This window comes from Grammomys surdaster, unplaced genomic scaffold (assembly GCF_004785775.1).
Source record: "Grammomys surdaster isolate TR1022 unplaced genomic scaffold, NIH_TR_1.0 572, whole genome shotgun sequence".
Lineage (NCBI taxonomy): Eukaryota > Metazoa > Chordata > Mammalia > Rodentia > Muridae > Grammomys > Grammomys surdaster.
Genome location: NW_021604991.1, coordinates 180,002 through 203,977, shown reverse-complemented (window position 1 = coordinate 203,977; position 23,976 = coordinate 180,002). Strand labels below are relative to the sequence as shown.

Below are 23,976 nucleotides of genomic sequence, written 5' to 3'. Positions count from 1 at the left end.
ATCCCCCACTATTATTGTGTGAGGTGTAATGTGTGTTTTGAGCTTTAGTAAAGTTTCTTTTATGTATGTAGGTGCCCTTGCATTTGGAGCATAGATGTTCAGAATTGAGAGTTCACCTTGGTAGATTTTTCCTTTGATGAGTATGAAGTGTCCTTCCTTATCTTTTTTGATTAATTTTGGATGAAAGTCGATTTTATTTGATATTAGAATGGCTACTCCAGCTTGTTTCTTGGGACCATTGGCTTGAAAAATTGTTTTCCACCCTTTTATTCTGAGGTAGTGTCTGTCTTTGTCACTGAGGTGCGTTTCTTGTATGCAGCAAAATTCTGGGTCTTGTTTGTGTATCCAGTCTGATAGTCTGCGTCTTTTTATTGGGGAATTGAGACCGTTGATGTTAAGAGATATTAAGGAAAAATGATTGTTGCTTCCTGTTATTTTTGTTATTAGAGGTAAAGTTATGTTTGTATCTTTTTTGGGGGTTGTTGGAAGATTACTTACTTGCTTTTCCTAGGTTGTAGTTTCCCTCCTTGTGTTGGCATTTTCCATCAATTATCCTTTGAAGTGCTGGGTTTGTGGGAAGATATTGTGCAAATTTGGTTTTGTCATGGAATATCTTGGTTTCACCATCTATAGTGATTGAGAGTTTTGCTGGGTATAGTAATCTGGGCTGGCAATTGTGTTCTCTTAGGGTCTGTATGATGTCAGTCCAGGCTCTTCTGGCTTTTATAGTCTCTGGTGAGAAGTCTGGTGTAATTCTTATAGGTCTGCCTTTATATGTTACTTGACCTTTTTCCCTTACTGCTTTTAGTATTTTTTCTTTGTTTTGTGCATCTGATGTTTTGATTATTATGTGACGGGAGGTATTTCTTTTCTGGTCTAGTCTATTTGGTGTTCTGTAGGCTTCTTGTATGTTTATGGGCATCTTGTTCTTTAGGTTAGGGAAGTTTTCCTCAATAATTTTGTTGAAGATATTTACTGGCCCTTTAAGTTGGGAATCTTCATTCTCATCTATACCTATTATCCTTAGGTTTGGTCTTCTCATTGTGTCCTGGATTTCCTGGATGTTTTGAGTTAGGAGTTTTTTGCATTTTGCATTTTCTTTGACAACTGTGTCAATATTTTCCACCGTATCTTCTGCATTTGAGATTCTCTCTTCTATCTCTTGTATTCGGTTGGTGATGCTTGCGTCTGTGACTCCTGATCTCTTTCTTAGGTTTTCTATCTCCATGGTTGTCTCCCTTTGAACTTTCTTTATTGTTTCTATTTCTAGTTTCAGATCCTGAATGTTTTTGTTTAATTCCTTCTTTGTGTTTTCTTCCATTTCTTTAAGGGATTTCTGTGATTGCTCTTTAAGGGCTTCTATCTGTTTACTTGTACTCTCCTGTATTTCTTTAAGGGAGTTACTTAATTCCTTCTTATAATCCTCTATCATCATCATGAGAAGTGATTTTAATTCTGAATCCTGCTTTTCAGGTGTGATGGGGTGTTCAGGGCTTGCTATATTGGGAGAATTGGGCACTGATGATGCCAAGAAACTTTGGTTTCCGTTGCTTATGTTCTTGCGCTTGCCTTTCGCCATCTGGTTAACTCTAGTGGTACCTGCCCTCACTGTGTAAGACTGGAGTCTGTATTTCCAGTTATCTTGCTTATTGCAGAGCTCCTCGGAGTCCAGATGTCTCTGTGGTCTTATGCTCCTAATCTCCTGGGTGGAATAACTCCTGCGACTCAGGCCACCTGTTGGATCTGGAAATCCTTCTGCTCTGAGTGCAGTGGGTCCTCGATGACTCAGGATTCAGTTTCTCCACAGGACAGGAGCAGACCAACTCTGTGTCTGTTCCAGCCCAGAGGACCAGGCAGGGGCAGAAGGGAAGTGGAATTCCGGAGGGGCGGGGTTTGGGTAGCTGCTGTGCCCTGAATGTCCCTGGCTCCCCGATCTATCTCTGGGGTTTAGGGAGTGAGATGGAGTTCTTACCAGCTGCTCTGAGTGCAGTGGCTCCTGGATGACTCAGGATTCAGTTTCTCAACAGGACGGGAGCAGACCGACTCTGTGTCTGCTCCAGCCCAGAGGACCAGGCAGGGGCAGAAGGTGTTTCTTGTATTTTATGTATGCTTTGGGACAGGCTTTGGGAGGGAGCCAGGCCTTTGCCTTTTTTTTAGTATTTTGTGTAGGGAATGGAAGGAAAGAAATCGAATTATGGGTGTTGGTTGCTATTTGCTGAGCGTTTTTAGCCCAGGAGGCTTGTATTCTAATCTAAAACGTTAGACTGCCTATCTTTTTAATCTTTGGGGTTCAGAACTTAATATGGGGCTCAGCTGTTGGCGTGCAGCCTCCTTACTTATCCAGTTCTGGTGTTAACAGGCAGCAAGCATAGGGGAGGCTGAGCAGAGCAGGTCCAGGGCAGCCTGACTGCTGGAGCTTTGAGGCAGGTTGCTTGAGACTGAGTGGGACGGACAGGAACCTCCGGGGCTCGGATACTTGCCCGGCGGGGAGAGAGACAGCAAAAAATAAAAAAGCTGGATGGACGCTAAGATATTAATTAAGGAAAAGAAAGCGCCTGTCTTGTGAGGTTTGGGGGAACCACGTGACCGGAACCGGGGTGTAGTGGGCGGGTCTAGGAGAGGTACTCCAAAAATCAAGTCAGACTGATAGAAAAACCCACCATTCCCTTAGGTACCTGAGTGAGCGACTTGTTCCCTAACCGCTGGCTGGTTTCCCTGCCCTGGACCTGGGAAAACTCTCACACAGACTGTGGGCCTGGGAGAGTCAGCAGTCAGCAGCGCAGCGGCGGGGACCGCAGCCCGGCGACCCTGGAACCTTCCAGGTCAGAGGAGCTGCGGGGCTGGGAACCGGGCGGGAGCGGAGCAGGGGGTGTTTTCCGCAGCTGCTCTTAGGAGGCGGCTCTCACAATTCTGTTGTGGATATTTATCATTGTTGGGAAGTTTGAGATCCTTGAACTGGGATTTATCGTGTTTTTTTTTTCTTTTATCCTACAGTTACCACAATGTTCAGTCATAAAATACTCATAAAGAATCCAGTAGAGCAGTTGCATTATCCGCTGATGGTTATTGTATCAGTTGCAAAGCTCCTGGAACGTAAATCCGTTCGCGCTTTCTAACTACTCGCTTTACTAATTGCATATTTAAGAGATCGCCTTTGGCCCTGGTTAATAGGCATTCTCCGAGACCTTTGTATATAATTATCGTATGAGGAAAAGGTGCACATTTTTTTGAACCAGAAATTATAATCTGTCGATCGCTACAGTTATTGCAGTAAATATTAACATTTACTAAGAAGGATTCTTAGTGGCTATGAATTTTTTTCATCTGAGTTCTATGCAGTTTAGGATGTAAGTAAAGCATTCAGAAATGTGTCTTCATATGCTGAGTTCTTATGTTATTTCTTAGGACCAGGCAAGCCCAGTATTGCTGTGTGACTGTTATCAGACCACCCTATTTGTTTAAGTAGGAAAGCCACTGTAGATTAAAATAAAGTTTAAGCAACTTTTGAATAATTATGATCACTCGCCTTTATCACTAAATTGACTCCTTGGTTGAAGAAAAGCACTCTGTCCATACACATGGGGTGAAGCAGTTGTTTTTTTATTTTAGGGTTTGTTAACAGTCTGTGGTGTGACTGGACTTCTTGTAGGAGTGGGAATGCCTACACCCTGCTGTCCGCGCTTTTTGCAGAGACCTCCCTTTGGACAAGTGCAGCAGTCTGGTTTCTGTAGGTTACAAGAGTTTTCTTGTAGCCTCCCCAGCTCCTCCTCAGGATTCCTGGTAGAATGACTCTGAGCTGTGTGTGAATGATCTCACATCTTACAGAGCACATTCAAACCCTTACAGGAAAAGAGACATTTTCATTTGTGACATTTTCTCTCTCCCTCATGTTTATCCTGTTGGAGGCATCGTTTATTTTTGTCCCATGAAAAGTTCCTGGTGCTTTCTGATGACTCTTTCCCATATGCAGGTGTCACACTCCTCAGTCAATCCTGCTGACCTGTGAGTCTGAACTAAGAGCCCTGGATGGTGAAGAGAGGAGACTGTAGCAAAGGATCCAGGTATGTTAGAGGGATTGATCATTTGTTAATATCCTTTGTTTTGTTAGTTGATAGATTTTTCTTTTCCTCTTACCTGCCATAATAGTTAACAAGTCTCATGAAAGCAAATGTTTTAAAAACTTCCTTGAGTCTTAGCAATTTGTATTCTTTTTTATACTTTTAATACAGTTGATGGCTTTGTAATTGGCCATATTGACAGCCTCTGAGGCATTGGTGGCTCTAGAGACGTAAACCGTTACGTCAGGTTTTCTTTTCATAGCAGAGTAGTACTCCATTGTGTAAAAGTCCCACGTTTTCTTTAGAGGATCATCTTAGGTGGATTCCAGCTTCTGGATGTTATGGGTAAAGCTGCAGTGAGCATGGTTGAGCAAGGGTCCTTGGGTAGGTGGGAGTGTCCTTGGGTATATGCCCTGGAGTGGCTGGATCTTGTAGTGTGATTCCCATCAATTTGAGGAACTGCCACACTGATTTCCTTAGTGGCTGCACAAGTATGCACTCCCTCCAGCAGTGCAGCAATGCTTCTGTTGTTCCACATCCTACTGGCATTAGCTCTCTCTCACATGCTGTTCTGACAAGTATAAGATGGGATATCAAAGTTGTTCTGATTGACATTTTCCTGATTGAATACTTTTCAAGTTTGTCTTGGCCACTTGACTTTCCTCCATTTAGAATTCTCTGTTAAGATTTATAACCCATTTTTAACTTGTATTTTTCTTTTCACATCTAGTTTCTTGAGTTTTTACTATGTGGAACTGATAAAATCTTTTCCCAGTCTGTAGGCTGCTGCTTTGTCCATATGATGGTATGCCACCTTGAAACTTTTCAGTTTCCTGAGGTCCATTTATTAATTGTTGTTCTTAGTGCCTAAGCTATTGATTCTTTTCCCTTTTGTTTTAAAGAAAGTTTTCTCCTGTGACATCTGTTCACTGTTCTTCACCATTCTATCTTTGGTCAAATTCAAAGTGTTTGGTTTTATATTGAGGTCTATGACCTACTTGGACCTGAGGTTTGTCCTGGGTGATAATTGTCGATCCATTTGTATTCTTCTTGATGTAGATAGCCAGTTACACCAGCACTATTTGTTGAAGATGCTATCTTTTTTTCAGTTTGTATTTTGGACTTCTTTATCAAAAATAGAATAGCCATATATATATTTATGTCTAGGTCTTCAGTTCATTTTCATTGACCAAGGTGTCTTTTTTTTTCTACCAGTATTTTTGAGTTTTTATACTGTAGCATTGTTGATAACTTGACATTGGGCATGGTGAGAACTCCAGAAGTTCTTTTATCGTTCAGGATTGTTTTAGCTGTTTTGTAATTTTTTGCTTATTTATATCAAAGTGACATTACCCACTTAAAATGTATGAAGACTTGAGTTGGAATTTGGATAAGAAATGCCTTGATCTGCATATTGCTTTTGGTAGGATGGACTTTTTTAGTATTTTAATCCTCTTGATCCACTAGCCTGGAAGAGCTTTCCATTTTCTAATATCTTCTTCAATTTCTTCAAAGACTTGAAGTTTTAATTATACAAGTCTTTCACTTGCTTGCACAGAGTTACCATCAACATATTTTATATTATTTGATGGTATTGTGAAAGCTGTTGTTTTTCTGATTCTTCTCTGTAAAATCCATTTGTCACTTGTATATAGGAAGGCTATTGATTTTTGTGTATTCAGTTATTTTGGGGAAAGTTTTTTATCAGTTCCTTGGGGGAATTTTTTGGGTCACCTATATATATTGTTATATCATTTACAAATAAGAAGATTTTGACTTTTTCCTCTGTAATTCAATGTCTATTTTCTTGATCTCCTTCAGCTGTCTTTTTGTGCTTGCTAAGAATTCAAGTTTCATATTGAATAGGCATGGAAAAAGTGAACAGTCTGGTTTGTTCTGATTTTATTGGAATTGCTTTGAGTTTCTCTTCATTTAATTTGATCTTGACTCTAGGTTTCCTGTAAACTGCCTTTATTATATTTAGGTATGTCCCTTGTATTATTTATTTATCTCTATAGGACTTTTATGGTGAAACTGTTGGATTTTGTCAAGGCCTTTTGTGCATGTAATGAGGTGATCATGGCCTTTTCTGTAGTTTGTTTTGTATGACGGGTTATATTTATTGATTTTTGTAATTTGAACTATCCCTTCATCTTTGAGACACAGCCTTCTGGATCATGGTTGATGATCTTCCTGATGTGTTCTAGCATTGTCTTTGCAAGTATTTTTTGTAAGCATTCTTGCATGATGTTCATAGGGGAAAGTGGTCTGTAATTCTCCTTCTTAGTTGCATGTTTATATGGTTTGGGTATCAGTGTTAACTGGGGCCCCAGGAAATAAATTGGGTGGATTCTTGTGGAATAATTTGAGTATTAATTTTAATTGTTTTTTGAAAGTCTTAGAATTCTGGACTAAAACCATCTGTCCCTGAGCCCTTTTTTGTTGTTGTTGTTGGGAGACTTTTAAGGATTGCTTCTATTTTACTAGGGGTTAAATAGGTCTATTTGTTTATCTGATGCTGATTTCACTTTAGGATGTGGAACCTAAATTATCCATTTCTTTTAGATTTTTATCAATTGTGTGGAGTAGACAGTTTTAATATGTTTTATGATTCTCTGGTTTTCCTCCAAAGATCTAGGCCAGAGTGAAAAGAAAATCCACCCTTGCCTTTACTACCTGGAGAAGCCACGTGCTCCTTATCCGCAGGTCTTCCCCCCACCCCCCCAGGCCTGGTTCTGTTTGGAAACCCTAAAACTATTCTAACACGCAGTTTCCTGGCTGCTGGCTGGGAGAGTCAGCAGTTAGCAGAGCAGGGGCGGGAACTGCAGCCCTGAACCTCTTAGGTCAGAGCAGCTGCAGGACAGGGAAGCAGGTGGGAGGGAAACAGGCGGGAGCGGAGCAGGTGTAAGTTTTCTGCTTCTGCTCTTAAGGACACTGACCTCTGATGTCCTGTGAACCCGGGTGTATCTTGACGTTTTCATTTGTCTTCTGGTTGGTACAGTAGTTTTGAACATTATCTCTTAGAGCATTTGCAGTATGTGTAGTTTGTACACGAGGTTGTCTTCGCTACAGCAGTGGCAAAGCTGGAATTCAAATTCATCCATGCATTTTACCTCCCCTTAGCCACCATTTGCCTATGCAAGAGAGTGTCCTTTGGCCTAGGAAATTGGCTTCTTCAGAGAGCTTTGTAGCTGTTAGTAATATGAGGAACTATTGTAGATTTGATTGAAGAAAGGAAGGGTCCAGAGTGAACCTGGCCATGAGAGGAGAGAGAGGCTGGGAGTTGGAGGAAGCAAGAGAAGTGCGAAGAGAGCCGGAGCCAAGAAAGCACCTAGGCAAAGATGCCGCCTTTGATACTGTTTCCTTTTGGACCCTGGGACAATGAACTGAGGTGCATATTTTACATATCCAAGCAGACCTGGTCTCCAGATTCTCCCCAGCACCCCTCAGTCCCTACCTGGCATACCCTGCCCCAACTCTGAACTTCGCAGTCCAGGGACTGGGCTTAGCTGCCTTCAGAGGCTTTTCCCTGTATAGTCCAGAGATTTTACATGCTCTGTAGCCCTTCTCTTGTCCACTCCCCTCCCCCACTCTCTGTTCTGCTCTTCTCTCTTCATGCTGGCCCTTTCTCTCTCTCTCCTCTCTACCCCCATGGTGATTCCCCTGGCCTCAATCCTAGGGGCCAGTGAACTCCCTCTAGAACAGCTTCCCAGTAAACCTGCCTATAATATATTCTAATCTGGAGTGAACTGGCTCATTTCACTGAAGGAGAAGTAGCCTATCAGAAATGTTACTGGGCACCTGAGTCAGCCATTTATCCTGAGCTTCCCTGAGACCTAACAAGTTCTTGGCCAGCCCAGTGTGCGTGCTGTGAGAGGATGAGACCTGGCCAGGCTCTCTTTATAGATAGAAAACCCAGTATATGTTAAAACAAAATTAGAAAGCACTTTTTCAATAATTATGATTGCTCACTTACATCAGAAAATTGTATTTGGGTCAAGAAAAGCACTGTGCCCGTGCACATGTGGCCAAACTGCTGTGTTTTTATTTCATAATTTGTTGGCACTGAGTTCAATGACTGTGGATTTCTTGCAGGCATGAGAATTCTTAGACACTGCTGTCAGAGCTTTTTTTTTTTTTTTTTTTTCCTTCCAGAAACCTCCTTATAGAGAAGTGCAGCAGTCTGGATTCTGTGCGTCAGAATAGTTTTCTTGCAGTCTTCCTTGCTTCTCAGGGTTCCTGGGAAAATGACTCTGCATGTGTGTGAACTCTCTGTGAACGAATCTCACATTTCATAGAGTAAAGTGAAATCCTCAGAGAAAAAGGGACATTTGTCAGGGTATTGTCTCTTTCCTTCATGTTTATTTTTTTTGGCACGTGTGAACATCTTTCATTTTTGTTCCATGAAAAGTTCCTGGTGCTTTCTGAAGAATCTCCTTCTCATATGCGGGTTCCCACTGCTCAGCCTGATGTGCCGCCTGTGAATCAGAACTCAGAGCCCTGGATGGTGACTATATCAGAGGATTCAGGTATGTTAGAGAGATTGAGCAAGGGGTGCAGTGGATCTCAAGTGAGAGTAGAAAGAGGACAGGACATGAAATTCTATTTGCCAGTTTCTCTGTTTTATAAAGGTTTATTTATTTTTACTTATATGAGTACACAGTAACTGCCTTCAGACACACCACAAGAGGGCATCAGATCTCATTACAGATGGTTGTGAGCTACCATTCAGTTCATGGAAATAGAACTCAGGACCTCTGGAAGAGCAGTCAGTGCTGTTGACCAGTGAGCCATCTCTCCAGCCCTGCCAGTTTTTCTTTAATTAATGATTACAGAAGATTTCACTGAGAATAATATTTTGTGTGGTAATATGAATTTCCTGTTATAGGCAATACAGTAAGCCTTCAGTATTTGGTTAGTTTTGAAACTCTGAAATTACTGTTGCCCATTGAAAATAAAGTTTCATTGACCCACACCTAAAGCAGCATCAGGTTATGGGTGTGAACTGAGACATTTCATCATGTATCTAATGTCAGTAATGGATTCTCTTCTAAGACCTTATTGTTGGCTTTTCTCTCTTCTTCCTCAATTGTGTACTAACGGATGCACTGTGTTGAGTTAGTCCTGGTTAGAGTGGAATAATTACAATTTCCTTGTTTTGTACTGTTTGCTTTAGCATTGTGGCTCTTTGCCTTTATTATTCTGAGGTATGTTCCTTCTGTCCTCACATTCTTGAGAGCTTTTGTACTGTGCAAATGCTATAGTTTAGCTCAGGGCTTTCATGTATCTACTGACACAGTAGTTTCTCTTCTCTCACAGTCTCCACATCATTGGTGTCTTACATTGATTTAAGTGTTGAAACAGTCTTGAGTTGTCGGTGTGAACTCAGCTTTTCTTTCATTTTTGTGAAATTTAAAATCTCTTGTGTCTGGAGGTCCTGGGAACTGGTCTGCGATTTTTCTTTGCATGTATTTCTTTGGGCTCTCCTGCCTTACGTGTCCAGGGGAAGCCAGCTTTGTATGATGACTTTCTAGTGTTCTTCTTCTTTGTGTTTTAGGCAATATTCTCCCTTTGACATTAGTGCAATGTTTGCCTAAGGAAAGGAAAATTCCATGCTAATCTGTCCAGTCCTCAGACACTGTTAGAGGAAACTTCCTGCAGATGGTTGATTTATTCAGTTATTTCTAAGAACTCTTCAATTCTGATTTATTTGTGTATGACTTTCCTGAGCACTGTATAAGGTAACACTGCCATCATTGTCATACATTGCAATATCCCCTTTTTAGCTTTAGTTCTAATACACAGAGCGTCGCTCTTTTAGTTTCATTAGGTGAACATTGCTTTGTCAGTACTTTAATCTCTGCATAGAACCAAGTCTGCAGGAATGTATAGGAAGAAGTAATTTCATACAAAACCACCTCTGATAGTTGAAACTTATATGGATTCCTTGCTTGTTTTATTGTTGAATAAGCTGTACACTGACTTGCATGGCAACTGCAGGAAGTTGGATCCATATTGATTGTGTCTTTCCTGTTGCTTTGTCTGAAAGATTAGCTACTAGAAGATCTTGAGTGTGTACACTGACTAGGCAGAGAAAGGATCTCTGTGCAAATTAGTTGAGAATTTTGCTTATTACTAAAGGTCTATAGCATGGAAATTCCAGATAGAAGATTGGTTTCAGAATGAAACACAAGATACATGAGCTGCTCACTGACCAGCTGTAACAGGTGTCCTGAGTGTCAAGTATAGTTCATTAGTGTCTGTCATTTCATTGTTTCTTGCAAAATAAAATTTGTGTGGTTATTGAGCAAATGTGGAGACAAATGAATTGAACATGGGAAAAAATTTTCCATCTTTGATTGGAATGGTGAATGTGTGGGCTGTTAATAAAATCAGAGAGCCTGGTATCAAGAGGGCACTTGTGAGACCCTAAAACTCTGGGCTAAATCCTGGTGCAATTAATAGTTTTTATTCAAATACTGTAGAAGGCAGCTGCAGAAATTAAATCAGTTCTACTCCTTTATTTCTTTAAAAATTTAACTAAATTTATATATTTAACTAAATTAACCATGTGTGAACATGGTTGGGAGGTTAAAAGTTGATCCCCTTCTCCTAAATGGCTCTACCTCTGAAGGAGATACCCCTTCACTATCTGCTACGAACTGCCTGTAGACAGGCAGTTATGGTCCCAACCTCAGGGCCCCTCTCAGCCTTGATGAAGTGCTGATGGACTCAATCTTTTGAGGCATTTTGCTGACGAACATAGAGGACTCAGGTCCAGAAGTTTTTCACTACATATTCTCCATCCTCTGGTTCTAGCTCTTGCATTTTCCCATTGTTTCGTCCAGCATGTTCTTTGGTCTTGGATCAGAATAAAGAAGAAAGAAAAGATGACAAGAGGCCTTGTACAAGTTATGTCTTATAATATACAAGGGTTTTTTTTTTTTTTTTTGTGAGATAGGGTTCTTCTGTGTTTCAGCTCTGGCTGTACTGGAACATGATTTGTAGACCAGGCTGGCCTTGAATGCATAGATCCACAAGCCTCTCCCTCCTGAGTGCTGGGATTAAAGTCACATGTCACCACCATCCAGTGTCCAGTATAGTTATTAAGAAATAGAACATACAGTTTTTCCTAGAAACTAGAATGGGACAGTGTCAACAAACTGCACACCAACAAGAAGCCTGACTCATGAAGTCTGAGCACAGTACTTTACTTTAAATGTATACAACAATTTAAAAGGAAGTTTGTCTTTGGGACTTTATAGGAAAACACAGTAATGGGCCCCCTTAGTGAACATGACCTCTCATGCTCCCTGTTCTTGATTAAGTTTTGAAACGTGACATGAATTTTCTCTGAAATGAAACCATAAATTCAAGCAGAAAATGGCTTACTGTAATTTTATTTTATTTTCATTTGTTTATTTTTGTCTGCTGCTTTCATAAAGCACCATGACCAAGGCAACCTAACAAAGAAAGAGGTTACGTTGGGGAATGCTTCTAGAGGATAAGAGTCCATTGTGGCAGGGATGCTGGACAGCACGCAGCATGTTGGTGAGATGGAAAGCTGAGAGGTTCCATCCTCAGCCACTGTCACTAAGGAGGGAGAGAGACAACTGAGGTGGCTTGTCGTAATCTTTTCTCAGACCCTGTCATCAGTGTCATGCTTTATTCACTAGTCTTCCAATAACTAAACTTCCCAAAGCATTTGACCAGCTGGGAGCTTACATTCGAATACGTAAGCCAGTGGGGCACATTCTCATTCTAACCAGTATAATCAATCTTCTAATATTCATGCTATAATTGTGCCCAAATGCACATTTTAGAGGGTTTTAATATCAATGTAGAAAAGACACCTTTAATGTCTTGTTTGGCTTCTCTGTTTGCTTATTTCTAAGGCCCTGATTGGCCTATGATGTGATATGGAGATGTTACTGGATTCTGCGTCACTGAAATTTGCTTGCCTCAGCATCTTGAGTGCTGGGATCAAAGACCTTCCACACTGAGCCTGGCTAGAATTTCACTTTAATTTTTTCATATTGCTGCTTTAATGCAGCAAGCATCTTGCCCATTTGTTTCACCTGTGATGTCTTTGAGTGATCCAGTTCCTTCACCTGGTATTGAAACTCTTACGTTTGTCTTCTCTGTGCTATATCTTGGTGGGCAGGCTCTTTATTGAATTACTGTCAGGCTCACAGAGCTCTTTATTTCTGGTTTCATTTCAGGTTGAGGATTTCTGAGATTTTTATTTCTATAGATTGTGATGTTTACATCCTACCATATCTTCATTATTTCTTTTGCAAGAGTTCTCATGTCTTTCAGTCAGCTTGTTCCTGTTCTCTTTGAGTTCAGGAGCTTGTTTCCTCTTTCTGTCCTTTGACCTTGTTGAATAGTATTTGGATTGTATTTTGAGTTCTGTATCTTGAATTTCATGTCACAGGGAGCACTGTATTGCATTAGTGATTTGGGTTAGGGATATTGTACCAGTGCTTGCCATATTATTTGGGTTCTAGGCTATCAATTGTCTTCTTGTGTGGCTTTAGGTCAGGATGTGAGGTTTTCAATGTGAGATATTTCACTTAAGGGTTGATTGATAATCTAGGCTATGGAGTGCAGGTAATGGGTACAGCATCCTACTAGATCTAGATCTGGTGTAGGCAGGTAACAAGCATGTGAGGTGCCTGTGGGTGTTTGCTTAGTAAATGTTAGTGTTTTGGACCATAAGTGTGTAGCTTTGTAAAGTATGTTTTCTGATTCTTTCAAATCTTTATTGGTTCCTCGTGGGATTAATTTCTAAACTGCTCTCATGGGATGCCCAGTCCTAGTGGCAAAGTCCACTCTCTATTTTTTTTCTTTTATTGGATATTTTTCTTTATTTACATTTCAAACGTTATCCCTTTTCCAGGTCTCCCCTCCAGAACTCCCTATCCCATTCCCCCTCCCCCTGCCTCTCCACCACCTGACAAATACAGAGGCGGATGCTTGGAGCCACTCTCTTGAATAGGTGCGTGGTGGGACAGATGAGTTAGAAAGCATGCAAGAATTTATATTTCAGGGTTTTGTTAGCACCACAACAGCATGAGAACTCTGTTTGCAAACAATAGATAATGCAAATCCTCTACCGGATTATTCTTCTGTAAATATCCTGATGACAGTAAGGTATTGAAGAGTCCAGATAAACCCCAGTTTATAGAATCTAAGGTTTGCCAGCATGAGCAGATACTCACTACATAATTTTGAGAGCTAGTGACTTACCCCACAGCACCAAAATTGATCACCATCCTGTTCTAGTGCCATCATTCCATCTTCTAGTTTCCCATCCTCACAACTCCACTCACTACCTATGCCCCTCTCAGAATTCACTGAGGACTGAGGACTGTCCTAGGTCACCTCACAAGCTGTCTTACTACCGAGGAGTTCTCACTTCCCTGGGAGATCCTGTGTCTTGATTCCTAACAGCAGAGCTCCTGGAGGACCCTGTGGGAATGCTGAGTTTCCCATCCTGCCCTGGTTCAGGTAACCTGGCTCCCAGGACCTAGCTCTCTACATGCATGTTCCCAAACTCTGCTGAGTTTTCCTAGCCAACATAGGCTCTGCTTCATTTCTCCATCCTGATTGTAATAAAGTGCTTGTTCCTGTCCCACTGGTACCCATCAGTCTCACATTCACAGGGTACTTTCCACAGCTCCAGCTGTCAGGCTGACATGGACGTGCTCTGCAGACTTCCCATGCCTGATGCCATCACAGACCAGAATTGTATATAATGACAGTATATAAAGGGTACGGTGTGAGCTGTCTTTCAATTGTGTATGTTAACATTTGCCATGGCACTGGTTATCTGTGAATAATTAGGAAAGCCATTGTTATGGTTTGTATAGGCTTGGCCCAGGGAGTGACACTATTAGAAGGTGTGGCCCTGTTCGAGTAGGTGTGGCCTTGCTGGAGTAGATGTGTCATTGTGGTTGTGGGTGTAAAGACCTTCATCCTTGCTTCCTGGAGTGACTATTCTGTTGGCAGTCTTTAGATGAAAACATAGAACTCTCAGCTCAGCCTGCACCATGCCTGTCTGGATGCTGTCATGCTCCTGATGATACTGGACTGAATCTCTGAACCTGTAAGCCATCCCCAACTAAATGTTGTCTTATAAAAGTTGCCTTGGTCATGGTGTCTGTTCACAGCAATAAAACCCAAACTAAGACAGTCATATAAAGGTCATCAAGCAGAGGAGCCTCTATTCATGGAATACCTGAAATTGGCACCCAGAAGTCTGTCCAGTGGGTTACAATCTCCAGATTCTTAAGGGACAGCCTAGAGACCTAGGTTTCTACTGTTTCCTGTCTCATGTCTATCATCCTTGCTTCAGTGGCAATTGATATATTGTTATATGATCGTTGTACTAATGATTTGAGTTCATTATTCAACAAACTCTAATACTGAGAACACCTTAGTGTTTAAATGACATTTTCTTATTGCAGGGCTTTTCGTGTAAATGTACCACATTTTCTGTATCCATTCTTCTGTTGAGGGACATCTGAATGAAACAATAAAGAGATAACAATAAAGAAATAGAAACAATTAAAGAAAACACAAATGGAGGCAACCCTGGAGATGAACAACTTAGGAGAGATATTAGAAGGCACAAATGCTTCCAGCTTCTGGCTTTTAGAAATGAGGCATCTATGAACATAGTTGAGCAGGTGTCCTTGTTATATGGTAGAACATTTTTTTTGAGAATATGCCCAGAAGTGGTATAGCTGGGTCTTCAGGAAGATGTATTTCCAATTTTCTGAGGAACTGCCAGATTGATTTCCAATGTGGTTGTACCAGCTTGCAATCTCACCAACAATGGAAGCGTGTTTTTCTTTCTCCAAATATTTGTCAGCATCTATTGTCACCTGAGTCCTAAAAATGGAAATAGAAACAATAAAGAAAACACCAATGGAGGCAACCCCGGAGACGAACAACTTAGGAAAGAGATTAGGAGGCACGGATGCAAGCATCACCAACAGAATTCAAGAGATAGAAGAGAGCATCTCAGGCATAGAAGATACCATAGAAGATATTGACATAACAGTTAAAGAAAATACAAAGTGTACAAAGCTCCTAACCCAAAACATCCAGGAAATCTGGGACACAATGAAAAGACCAAACCTAAGAATAATAGCAATAGAAGAGAGAGAAGATTCCTAATGCAAAGGGCCAGGAAACATTTTAGAATCATAGAAGAAAACTTCTCTACCCTAAAGAAAGAGATGGCCATAAATGTCCAAGAAGCCTACAGAACACCAAATAGATTCGACCAGAAAAGAAATTCCTCCTGTCACATAATAATCAAAACACTCAATGCACAGAATAAAGAAAGAATATTAAAAGTGGTAAGGGGAAAAAAAGCCAATTAACATGTAAAGGCAGACCTATCAGAATTATACCAGACTTCTCAACAGAGACTCTAAAAGAGCAAAAAGTATTCTATTGTGTAGATGTACCACATTTTCTTTATCCATTCTTCAACTGAGGGACATCTAAATTGTTTCCAGTTTCATAAATCTACTGTGAACATAATTGAGCAAGCGTCTTGTGAGATGTTGGATCATCTTTTAGGTATATGCCCAGGAGTGGTATAGCTGGGCCATGAAGTAGAGCTATTCCCAGTTTTCTGAGGAAAAGCCAAATTGATTTCCAAAGTGGTTGTATAAGTTTGCACTCCTACCAGCAATGGAGAAATGTTCCCCTTGCTCCACATCCTTGCCAGCATGTGCTACCCCATGAGTTTTTGATCTTAGCCATTCTGATATGTGTAAGATGGAACCTCAGAGTCATTTTCATTTACATTTCCCTGATGACTAAGGACTTTGAATATTCCTTTTCTTTCTTTTTTTTTTGTTTTGTTTTTGTTTCTTTGTTTTTTTTTTTTTTGTTTTTTTGAGACAGGATTTCTCTGTGTAGCCCTGGTTGTCCTGGAACTCACTCTGTAGATCAGGCTGGCCTCGAACTCAGAAATCCACCTGCCTCTGCCTCCCAAGTGCTGGGATCAAAGGCTGAATATTTCTTTAAGTGTTTCTCAGCCATTCAAGATTCCTCTGTTGAGTATTCTCTGTTTAGGTCTGTACTCCATTTTAAATTTTAAATGATTGTATTTATTTACATTCCAAATGTGTACCCCCTCCCTGAGTTCTTCACCCCATGCCCCTTTACTTCTGAGAGGGTGCTTCCCCCTAAACTCAGCCCAACCTCATCCGCATCAGCATCCCCCTTCCTTGGGGCATCAAGTTTCTACAGGGTTAGGAACATTCTCTCGTACTGAGGCCAGACAATGAAGTCCTCTGGTACATATGTGTCGGGGCCCATGGACCAGCCTACCTATGCTCTTTGGTTGGTGGTTTAGTCTCTGAACACCCTGAGCCATTCTGGTTAGTTAATACTTTCGTTCTTCCTATGGAGTTGCAATCCTTTTCAGCTCTTTCAGTCCTTCCCCTAACTCTTCTACAGGGGTTCCAACATCAGACAAATGGTTGGCTGTTAGTAATTGCATCTGTCTCAGTCAGCTGCTGGTAGAGCCTCTCAGAGGACAAGCATGTTAGGCTCCTGTCTGCAAGCACAGCATGGCATCCGGTTTTAGTGTCTATGCATGGGATGCATCTCAAGTTGGGCTGGTCACTGGATGGTCTTTCCTTCAGTCTCTGCTCCATTTTTGCTCCTGTATTTCCGTTAGACAGAAACAATTCTGGGTTGAGAATTTTGAAGATGGGTGGGTGAACCCTGTCTCAAATAGGGGCCATGTCTATCTACTGTAGGTGGTCTCTTCAGGTTCCATCTCCCCATTGTTGGGTATTTTGGCTAAGGTCATACCCACTGAGTCCTTTGAGCCTCTCAGATCCTAGGTCTCTGAGACTGTCTAGGGGTCTCCCCATCCCCTGCAGGTATAACCAGCCCAATGAGAGCCAGGAACTAAAGGTTCTCAGTCAATTGGGAACATGAGAACTCCCTAGAACAATACCAAGACATAGGCATTTGCATGTTGTAAAAGATATTTCCAACCATGATAGGATTTTGACATATCTGATATAACGAGTGAATCATTCCAAAGTCATACCCTGAAATGACTCACTTTATCTCTGTGTACATCTCTTACATGTAGCAGCCATCAAAGAGTTTCTGCCATCCTGCTTCTTGATGATTCTGCATTAACATTGAGAAGAATAGTTCTCAACTTGTGTGTTGTCATCTCATTGGGGTCAATTGACCCTTTCACAGGGGTTGCCTAAGATTACCATAAAACACATAATTCTGATGATCTTAGGAACTGATAGACCATACCTGTATCAATATACAGGTGTGTCTCCCACATCAACTTATGGGTTCCTGGTACTGTATTAGAAGGTCGCAGTATTGAAAAAGTGGAGAAGCATTGGCTTAGAACATGTAGGACATGGACATTCCACTTAAAGACATGTTTTTCCTCAATTGAAATATCTACTTATGAATGCATTCACATGAATTTCAAGTGATTAGTATTTTCACACAAAAGTGTGCATGAGACTTAGAAAATAGGTACACATTAAAAGAAAGAATAAATTGGAAAGGTACATTTTTCCTCAGGAACAATGTGAAGACTTCTTAGATGATGAAAATGGCTATATCTAGATCTAATGACAATTTGTCAGTTTGAGAAAACCGTGTCTGTACTCTAAGGCAACAGGACACACAAGGAAAATTGATGTATCTTCCAGGTAGAATGAAATGAAATGTGACTTAAGGGTTATATACTAGCGTGATGGCTAATGAAACTCCATTTAATGCTAGGCGTCCATTTTAGTAACCACTAGTCATTTCTTCCTGACTCCAGTCCCTGGAAGATAAGTTCCCAGTAATAACCCTGAGTAATGTTTTGCAGCAGGTATACATGTATTCTATGTTTGTGTCTGTTGCCTGCTGAGGTTTGAAAAAGGCCTGAGATTATAGTCATTTTCCTTACTACATTTAATATATCATTCCACGCTCTCTGTCGGAATGTTGATTAAGTATTCTGGTATCATTTTAGTTTTATGTCTTTTTATATGGTTTAGCAAATCAATAACAGAGTTATATTGATTTTAGCTTCTAATTCTGAAACATTTATTGTGAAATTTCAATAATTATTCCAGTCTGTATTCCTGAAACAGGAACTCAGAGAGGAACACGAAGATGAATGCTTCTCTGCTAAATGTTACCAAGGTCAGTGTCCTGTCCACATTTCTTTGAAATATTCTTGTTTTTTTTTAAACCATTCAAGAATGTATTTTTCTACCTCTGTTAATGTTACCTAAAGTGTTTGTATTTTGTGATTTATCTTTGTTCTTGTTTTCCAATAATCAACTAACCCTTTAGATCTTTCACTTATAATAAGACAAGCAGAGCCTTGTCCATTATATTTTCACTGGATTTTATACTGAGAGGACATAAATTATCAAGTACTGAAGACCTGCAGTTCTTAAGGAGAATGTATTGTAAATGATGCTCAAAAAATATATTTAGGCTAGTTTCTGCATTGCATGGACTTGTGTTCTTTAGTATTAGTGGGAAAGGAAGGTCTCCTGTGCCACATAAATTCCATTTCAGGAGTAATCATGTTTCCAGGAACAATGTCATGAGTGTGGATCTGCACATGATTGGAAAATGAAACACTGAGCAATATATCAAAGAGTGGAATTTATGGACTTGTAGAATTAGAATACACTCACTGTCTTGAATCCTAATAGTAATATTTCAGCTCCCTAGAGGCATAGAATATTGAAGAGATATGTTGCTTTCTCTTACCATAATATTGATGTTTTGGGGAAGAGATAAAGATTGCAATATTCTCTTTTTCGGCATTTTATGTCACACAGTGATCATGGGTGTGCTGACCTGTGAAATCTGTTTGTCTTAGGAGAGTCTGCCCAATGCTTAATGTGGTAAGTTCTCAGTATACAGATAACTATTTTCTATTCCCGTCGCTTCATTTTTTTTTTTTTTTAGAAGTGGTGTAAAGAGTACTCACTACATTTGTATTGCAGAACATGGAATATATTAATAAGAATTTTCTGGAGAGTAGTGCCTTGGTACAGTACATAAACCATAAAATTTCAAGCATCAATTAGTGCCCTTCTTATTTTCTTTTCTTTATCATGAATAATACTTCATTTACCTTATTTTCTTCTCTCCCCACAAGCTTTGTATCATATAGGTAAAAACTCTGAGGGATTGTGTCAATGTTTCTTTACAGTAATATTTTATTTAACTATGTGTGTTCATCTGCATATTTTTATATACATTGAGTGATATATTATACCCCTGAATCTCTAAGTTGTGCAGTAAGCCCTTGGGACTGAAGTCAGGTATGGTAGTGAGCTGCAATGTGTATAGAAAGAAAAAAATAATAATAAAGTTAAAATTGTAAGATTCAAATTTTCAGTTAAGTCAATCTCATGAACAATGTTTTAAAAAATTCCTGAACAATTGGTATAATTCTCTCTCAATTTAAGCACTTGATTTGATAAAAGAAATTGATTCTATTTCATCTGAATGCACTGTCACATATGCTATTTATCTACACATAGATAGGTATATGCTATTTGTCTACACATCAATAACTATTCTTTACTGAAAGACCATGTGGAGTTTATGAAGTTGTTATAATCTGTGTTGCATATGTCAACTTTGGGAAAACTTTATTCACTTTTCAGTTGTTAATGGTGTCATGAAATAACATCAGTAAGTAATTGATTCTGTGTGCCATTTGGAAAGTTGAATGGTTTCAGTGATTTTACACTCCATTTATGTTTACAGAAAAAATTATGATTGTTAATTAGTCCAGCAGTTCTGTATTTCATATTCTACCTCTTTGTTGTAGGCAGGGCTCAACATTGTCCTTAGGCCTCAGGATGTCAACTGCACATTTTAGAATAGAGTCAGGTGAGACCCAGCTGTAGACAGGATTGATATATTATCCATAATTGAGCATAGCTGACAGTTATAGGATTAAAAAGCACAGTTTACTCATTTTAACTTGACCATCTGTGATTCTGTTCGATAGCAACTCATACTTCATGAAGATATATTCCTGCATCAGGCTTCAAATGTGTATGTTATATGCCCTAAAAGTTTGCTGATCATGATTCTATTATGTCATCACGTTTCAGAGAAATAGAAAATACAACAAAGACTTTGACTATTTTACGTAGCATCTTTTATTCAAATTAAATTTCAATTTACGTTTATGTATATTGGTACATTTGCTGAGTTGTTGCATATGTTCTGTGTATTCCTCTAGCCTGTAAATTTCAGAAGAGTGTTGGATTTCAAGGAATTGGGATTAAATATCTTTTGTGCTGTTGAATTTGGGTGTTGGAAAACAACTATGAATCATAGAATCCAAACTGCAGACGAATTTTCAAATTAGTTGATAGTCAAAACTCCTTTCTCTGTTGCTAAAATCTTAGAAGACTTTTGAAAGTTCATGAAGGGGACAGAACTTATAAATGTCAGAAATATAAAATGTCATTCTATCCATTGTCTATATAAGAGCACCCCTAGAAAACACTTTTGTCCATAGCATATGGTAAGCAGATAGTTTTCCATTATAGGGTCTGTTAACATTCAAGGATGTGGCTGTGGACTTCTCACAGGAGGAATGGGAATATCTTGACAGTTCTCAGAGGGCATTGTACATGAATGTGATGTTGGAGAATTACAACAATCTGTTTTTTGTGGGTAAGAATACTGATTCCTTCTTTGAATTTACCTACTGTCTGTTTATGTAAACTCTATGAAATATCTAGAAACTCCCAGAATAAGAGAAATTATGGTTACCAACAAAACGTGTTCATTGTGATTCCTTTCAATTTCTCTCCATTCTTTGAAAGAGAATCCAGTGTTGTATTCTGTGTAATTTCTCCATATACTTTATCTACTTTTAATCAAATCTTCCAAGTTCAAAAACAATTGAATATTCAGAGCAAGAAAATGAATTGCCACACATATAATTAGAATATTTTAATTTCAGGATTGCATGAAAGTCTTCAGTTAGTTATGAATTTAAAATGCAAAATGTTTTACATAGAGAAAAAGCTGTTGGTTGTGAGAATTTTGTTCTTTCTTATTTACTTTATGACTTGTGGTCACTATGTTTAGTCCTGGTACAGCATGATCTTTCTGTCGGGAGTTCCATGCCAGTGTGGATTGTATACTGAGTTTCTAGCTGACCAAAGCTACAAAGTGTCACTGTCATAAAATATAAACAAGGAAACAGAGAAACACTGTTTATATGATCTTTCATAGAGGTCTTTTCTCAAAGTTCTTCAATGCTCAGTCACTTATTTGCCCAATTTTCTGGGAAGTAGTATGTAAATAAAATTAGGTTATTATCATTTCCTGTCATTTGATATAGATGAGATTTCAGGTTCTACTGAGCATCCATGTAAAGGTTGTAAAACAAGAAGACCTCTCTTAAGAGCCCTCTCCTTGAGAGTGGCTAATTTATCTTAAAAAATTTCAGGAAACATGGTATATTGTTTTACTCACTTATTAATCCCTGTCATCTCTGCAGTTTTTTCAGAGAATCACCACATGTGTCACAAATATAAGAATGTCTTGCATGAAGACCTACAGCGTATTGTCCACCAGCATGTGAATATCCAAGAGAAGTCTTATAAATGCCATGAGCTTGCCAAAATCATTCATGAATCCACCCAAAATACTCTTTATAAAATTAACTTCAGAGATACAACTGTTGAATCATCAAAGCTAAACAGACATAGAACTGGAAACACCAGAGAACCTTGTAAATATAAAAACTGTGCCAACTGTTTAAATTTGTGTTCTATCATTAGTCTAAATCAAGGAATACACGTAAAAAAGAAAGAATACAATGGTACAGAGTTTGAGAAGATTTTTGAGTCTAAAGAAAAACGCACACTGAAACAAACCAATAGTGGAAAGAAACCTTACAAATGTAGTGAATGTGAGAAATGCTTCACCCAGATATGCGATTTTAGAAGTCATCAGAGAAGTCACACAGGAGAGAAACTTTGTAAATGTAGTGAATGTGACAGACACTTTGTCCTTAAAAGTGATCTTAGAATTCATCAGCGAATTCATACAGGAGGGAAACCTTACAAATGCAATGAATGTATCAAATCTTTTACCCAGAAATGCAGTCTAAAAAGACATCAGAGAATTCATACAGGAGAAAAACCTTACAAGTGTAGTGAATGTGACAAATGCTTTACCCATAAATGCATTCTAAATATTCATCAGAAAATTCATTCAGGAGAGAAACCTTACAAATGTAGTGCATGTGGCAAATGCTTTACTCTAAAAGGAGAGCTTAGAATTCATCAGAGAATTCATACAGGAGAGAAACCTTACAAATGTAGTGAATGTGAAAAATCTTTCACCCAGAAAGGCCATCTTATGACTCATCAGAGAATTCATACTGGAGAGAAACCCTACAAATGTAGTGAATGTGACAAATGCTTTATTCAAAAATACAGTCTTGTAACTCATCAGCGAATTCATACAGGAGAGAATCCTTACAAATGTAGTGAATGTGACAAAAGTTATACCCTCAAAAGTGGTCTTAGAATTCATCAGAGAATTCACACAGGAGAAAAACCTTACAAATGTAGTGAATGTGACAAGTCTTTTATCAAAAAATTGTATCTTAGAACTCATCAGAGTGTTCATACAGGAGAGAAACCTTACAAATGTAGTGAATGTGACAAATGCTTTACACACAAATGCAGTCTTAGTAGTCATCAGAGACTTCATACTGGAGAGAATCCTTACAAATGTAGTGAATGTGACAAATGCTTTACCAACAAAGGCTATCTTGGAAGTCATCAGAGAATTCATACAGGAGAGAAACCTTACAGATGTAGTGAATGTGACAAATGCTTTACCCACAAAGGCAGTCTTAAAAGACATCAGAGACTTCATACAGGAGGGAAACTTTAGAAATGAAGGGAATGAGACAAATCTTTTACCAAGATAGACTCTTAGAACTTAACAGAGAAGACCTATAGTAGAGAGATGTTACAAATGTTGTAAATGTGCAGATACTTTACTCTTGGCTCATCTCATAGAATACTTCAGAGACGATACAGGAGAGAAACTGACAAATAAAACATGTGAGAAAAGGCCTTTTCCAGAATCTCATGTGTAACAATATATCTAGAAATTTAGAGTGGTGAAAAAACTTTTCACAGGAGAAAAATGTGGCATGTGCTTTATCCAAGTGGTATTTTTCATGACACTTGAGGCTCCACACTAGAAAATTATGATGAACATGAGAAACTTGTGAAAGCCTTCAAATCTTAGAAGCTGTCAAATATTTTTGCTGATAGAAACTGAAAATGTGACAATGAAAAATTTACTTGTTCTTTCTTAAATATTTCACAATGGAGACGAAGTGAGAAAGCCAGAAGAATGTGGTACTGTGAAACAGTGCTTGGAGACTGAAATAATTCATTGGAAAAGGAAATTGATTAAGGTTGATTAACACACCTCTCAAAATAGATGTGAGAAACTTCAACGATTTCCCATGCTCATGGATTGGTAGAAGCAACATATTAAAAATGGCCATCTTACCAAAAGCAATCCACAAATTCAATGCAATTCCCATCAAATCCAATGCAATTTTTGAAGACTTGGAAAGAGAAATTCTTGTGTTCATATGGAAGTACAAAACACCCAGAATAGCTAAAACAATCCTAAACATTAAAAGAACTGGAGTAGTCACCATCTGTGAACCTGTACTGGAGAGCAGTAGTAATAAAAAACTGTATGGTATTTGTATAGACACAGAGAGGTTGATCAATGGAATTTAATCAAAAACCCAGAAAGAAACACACAAAGAAACACACAGAACTGTGGACACTTTGTTTTCGACAAAGAAGCCAAG

The 23,976-nt window shown here is 39.1% G+C and overlaps 1 protein-coding gene across 1 annotated transcript; it reads left to right on the top strand.

Annotated features, from left to right (window-relative positions):
* The first annotated feature begins 2,748 nt into the window (after positions 1-2,748).
* Positions 2,749-23,214, top strand: LOC114633263 (zinc finger protein 501-like). Its single transcript, XM_028781860.1, has 6 exons — positions 2,749-2,822; positions 3,971-4,061; positions 8,470-8,587; positions 18,218-18,269; positions 20,660-20,786; positions 21,622-23,214. Exons 4-6 carry the CDS (start codon positions 18,240-18,242, stop codon positions 23,028-23,030), a joined length of 1,566 nt encoding a protein of 521 aa, XP_028637693.1. The 5' UTR covers positions 2,749-2,822; positions 3,971-4,061; positions 8,470-8,587; positions 18,218-18,239; the 3' UTR covers positions 23,031-23,214.
* The last annotated feature ends 762 nt before the right edge of the window (positions 23,215-23,976 follow it).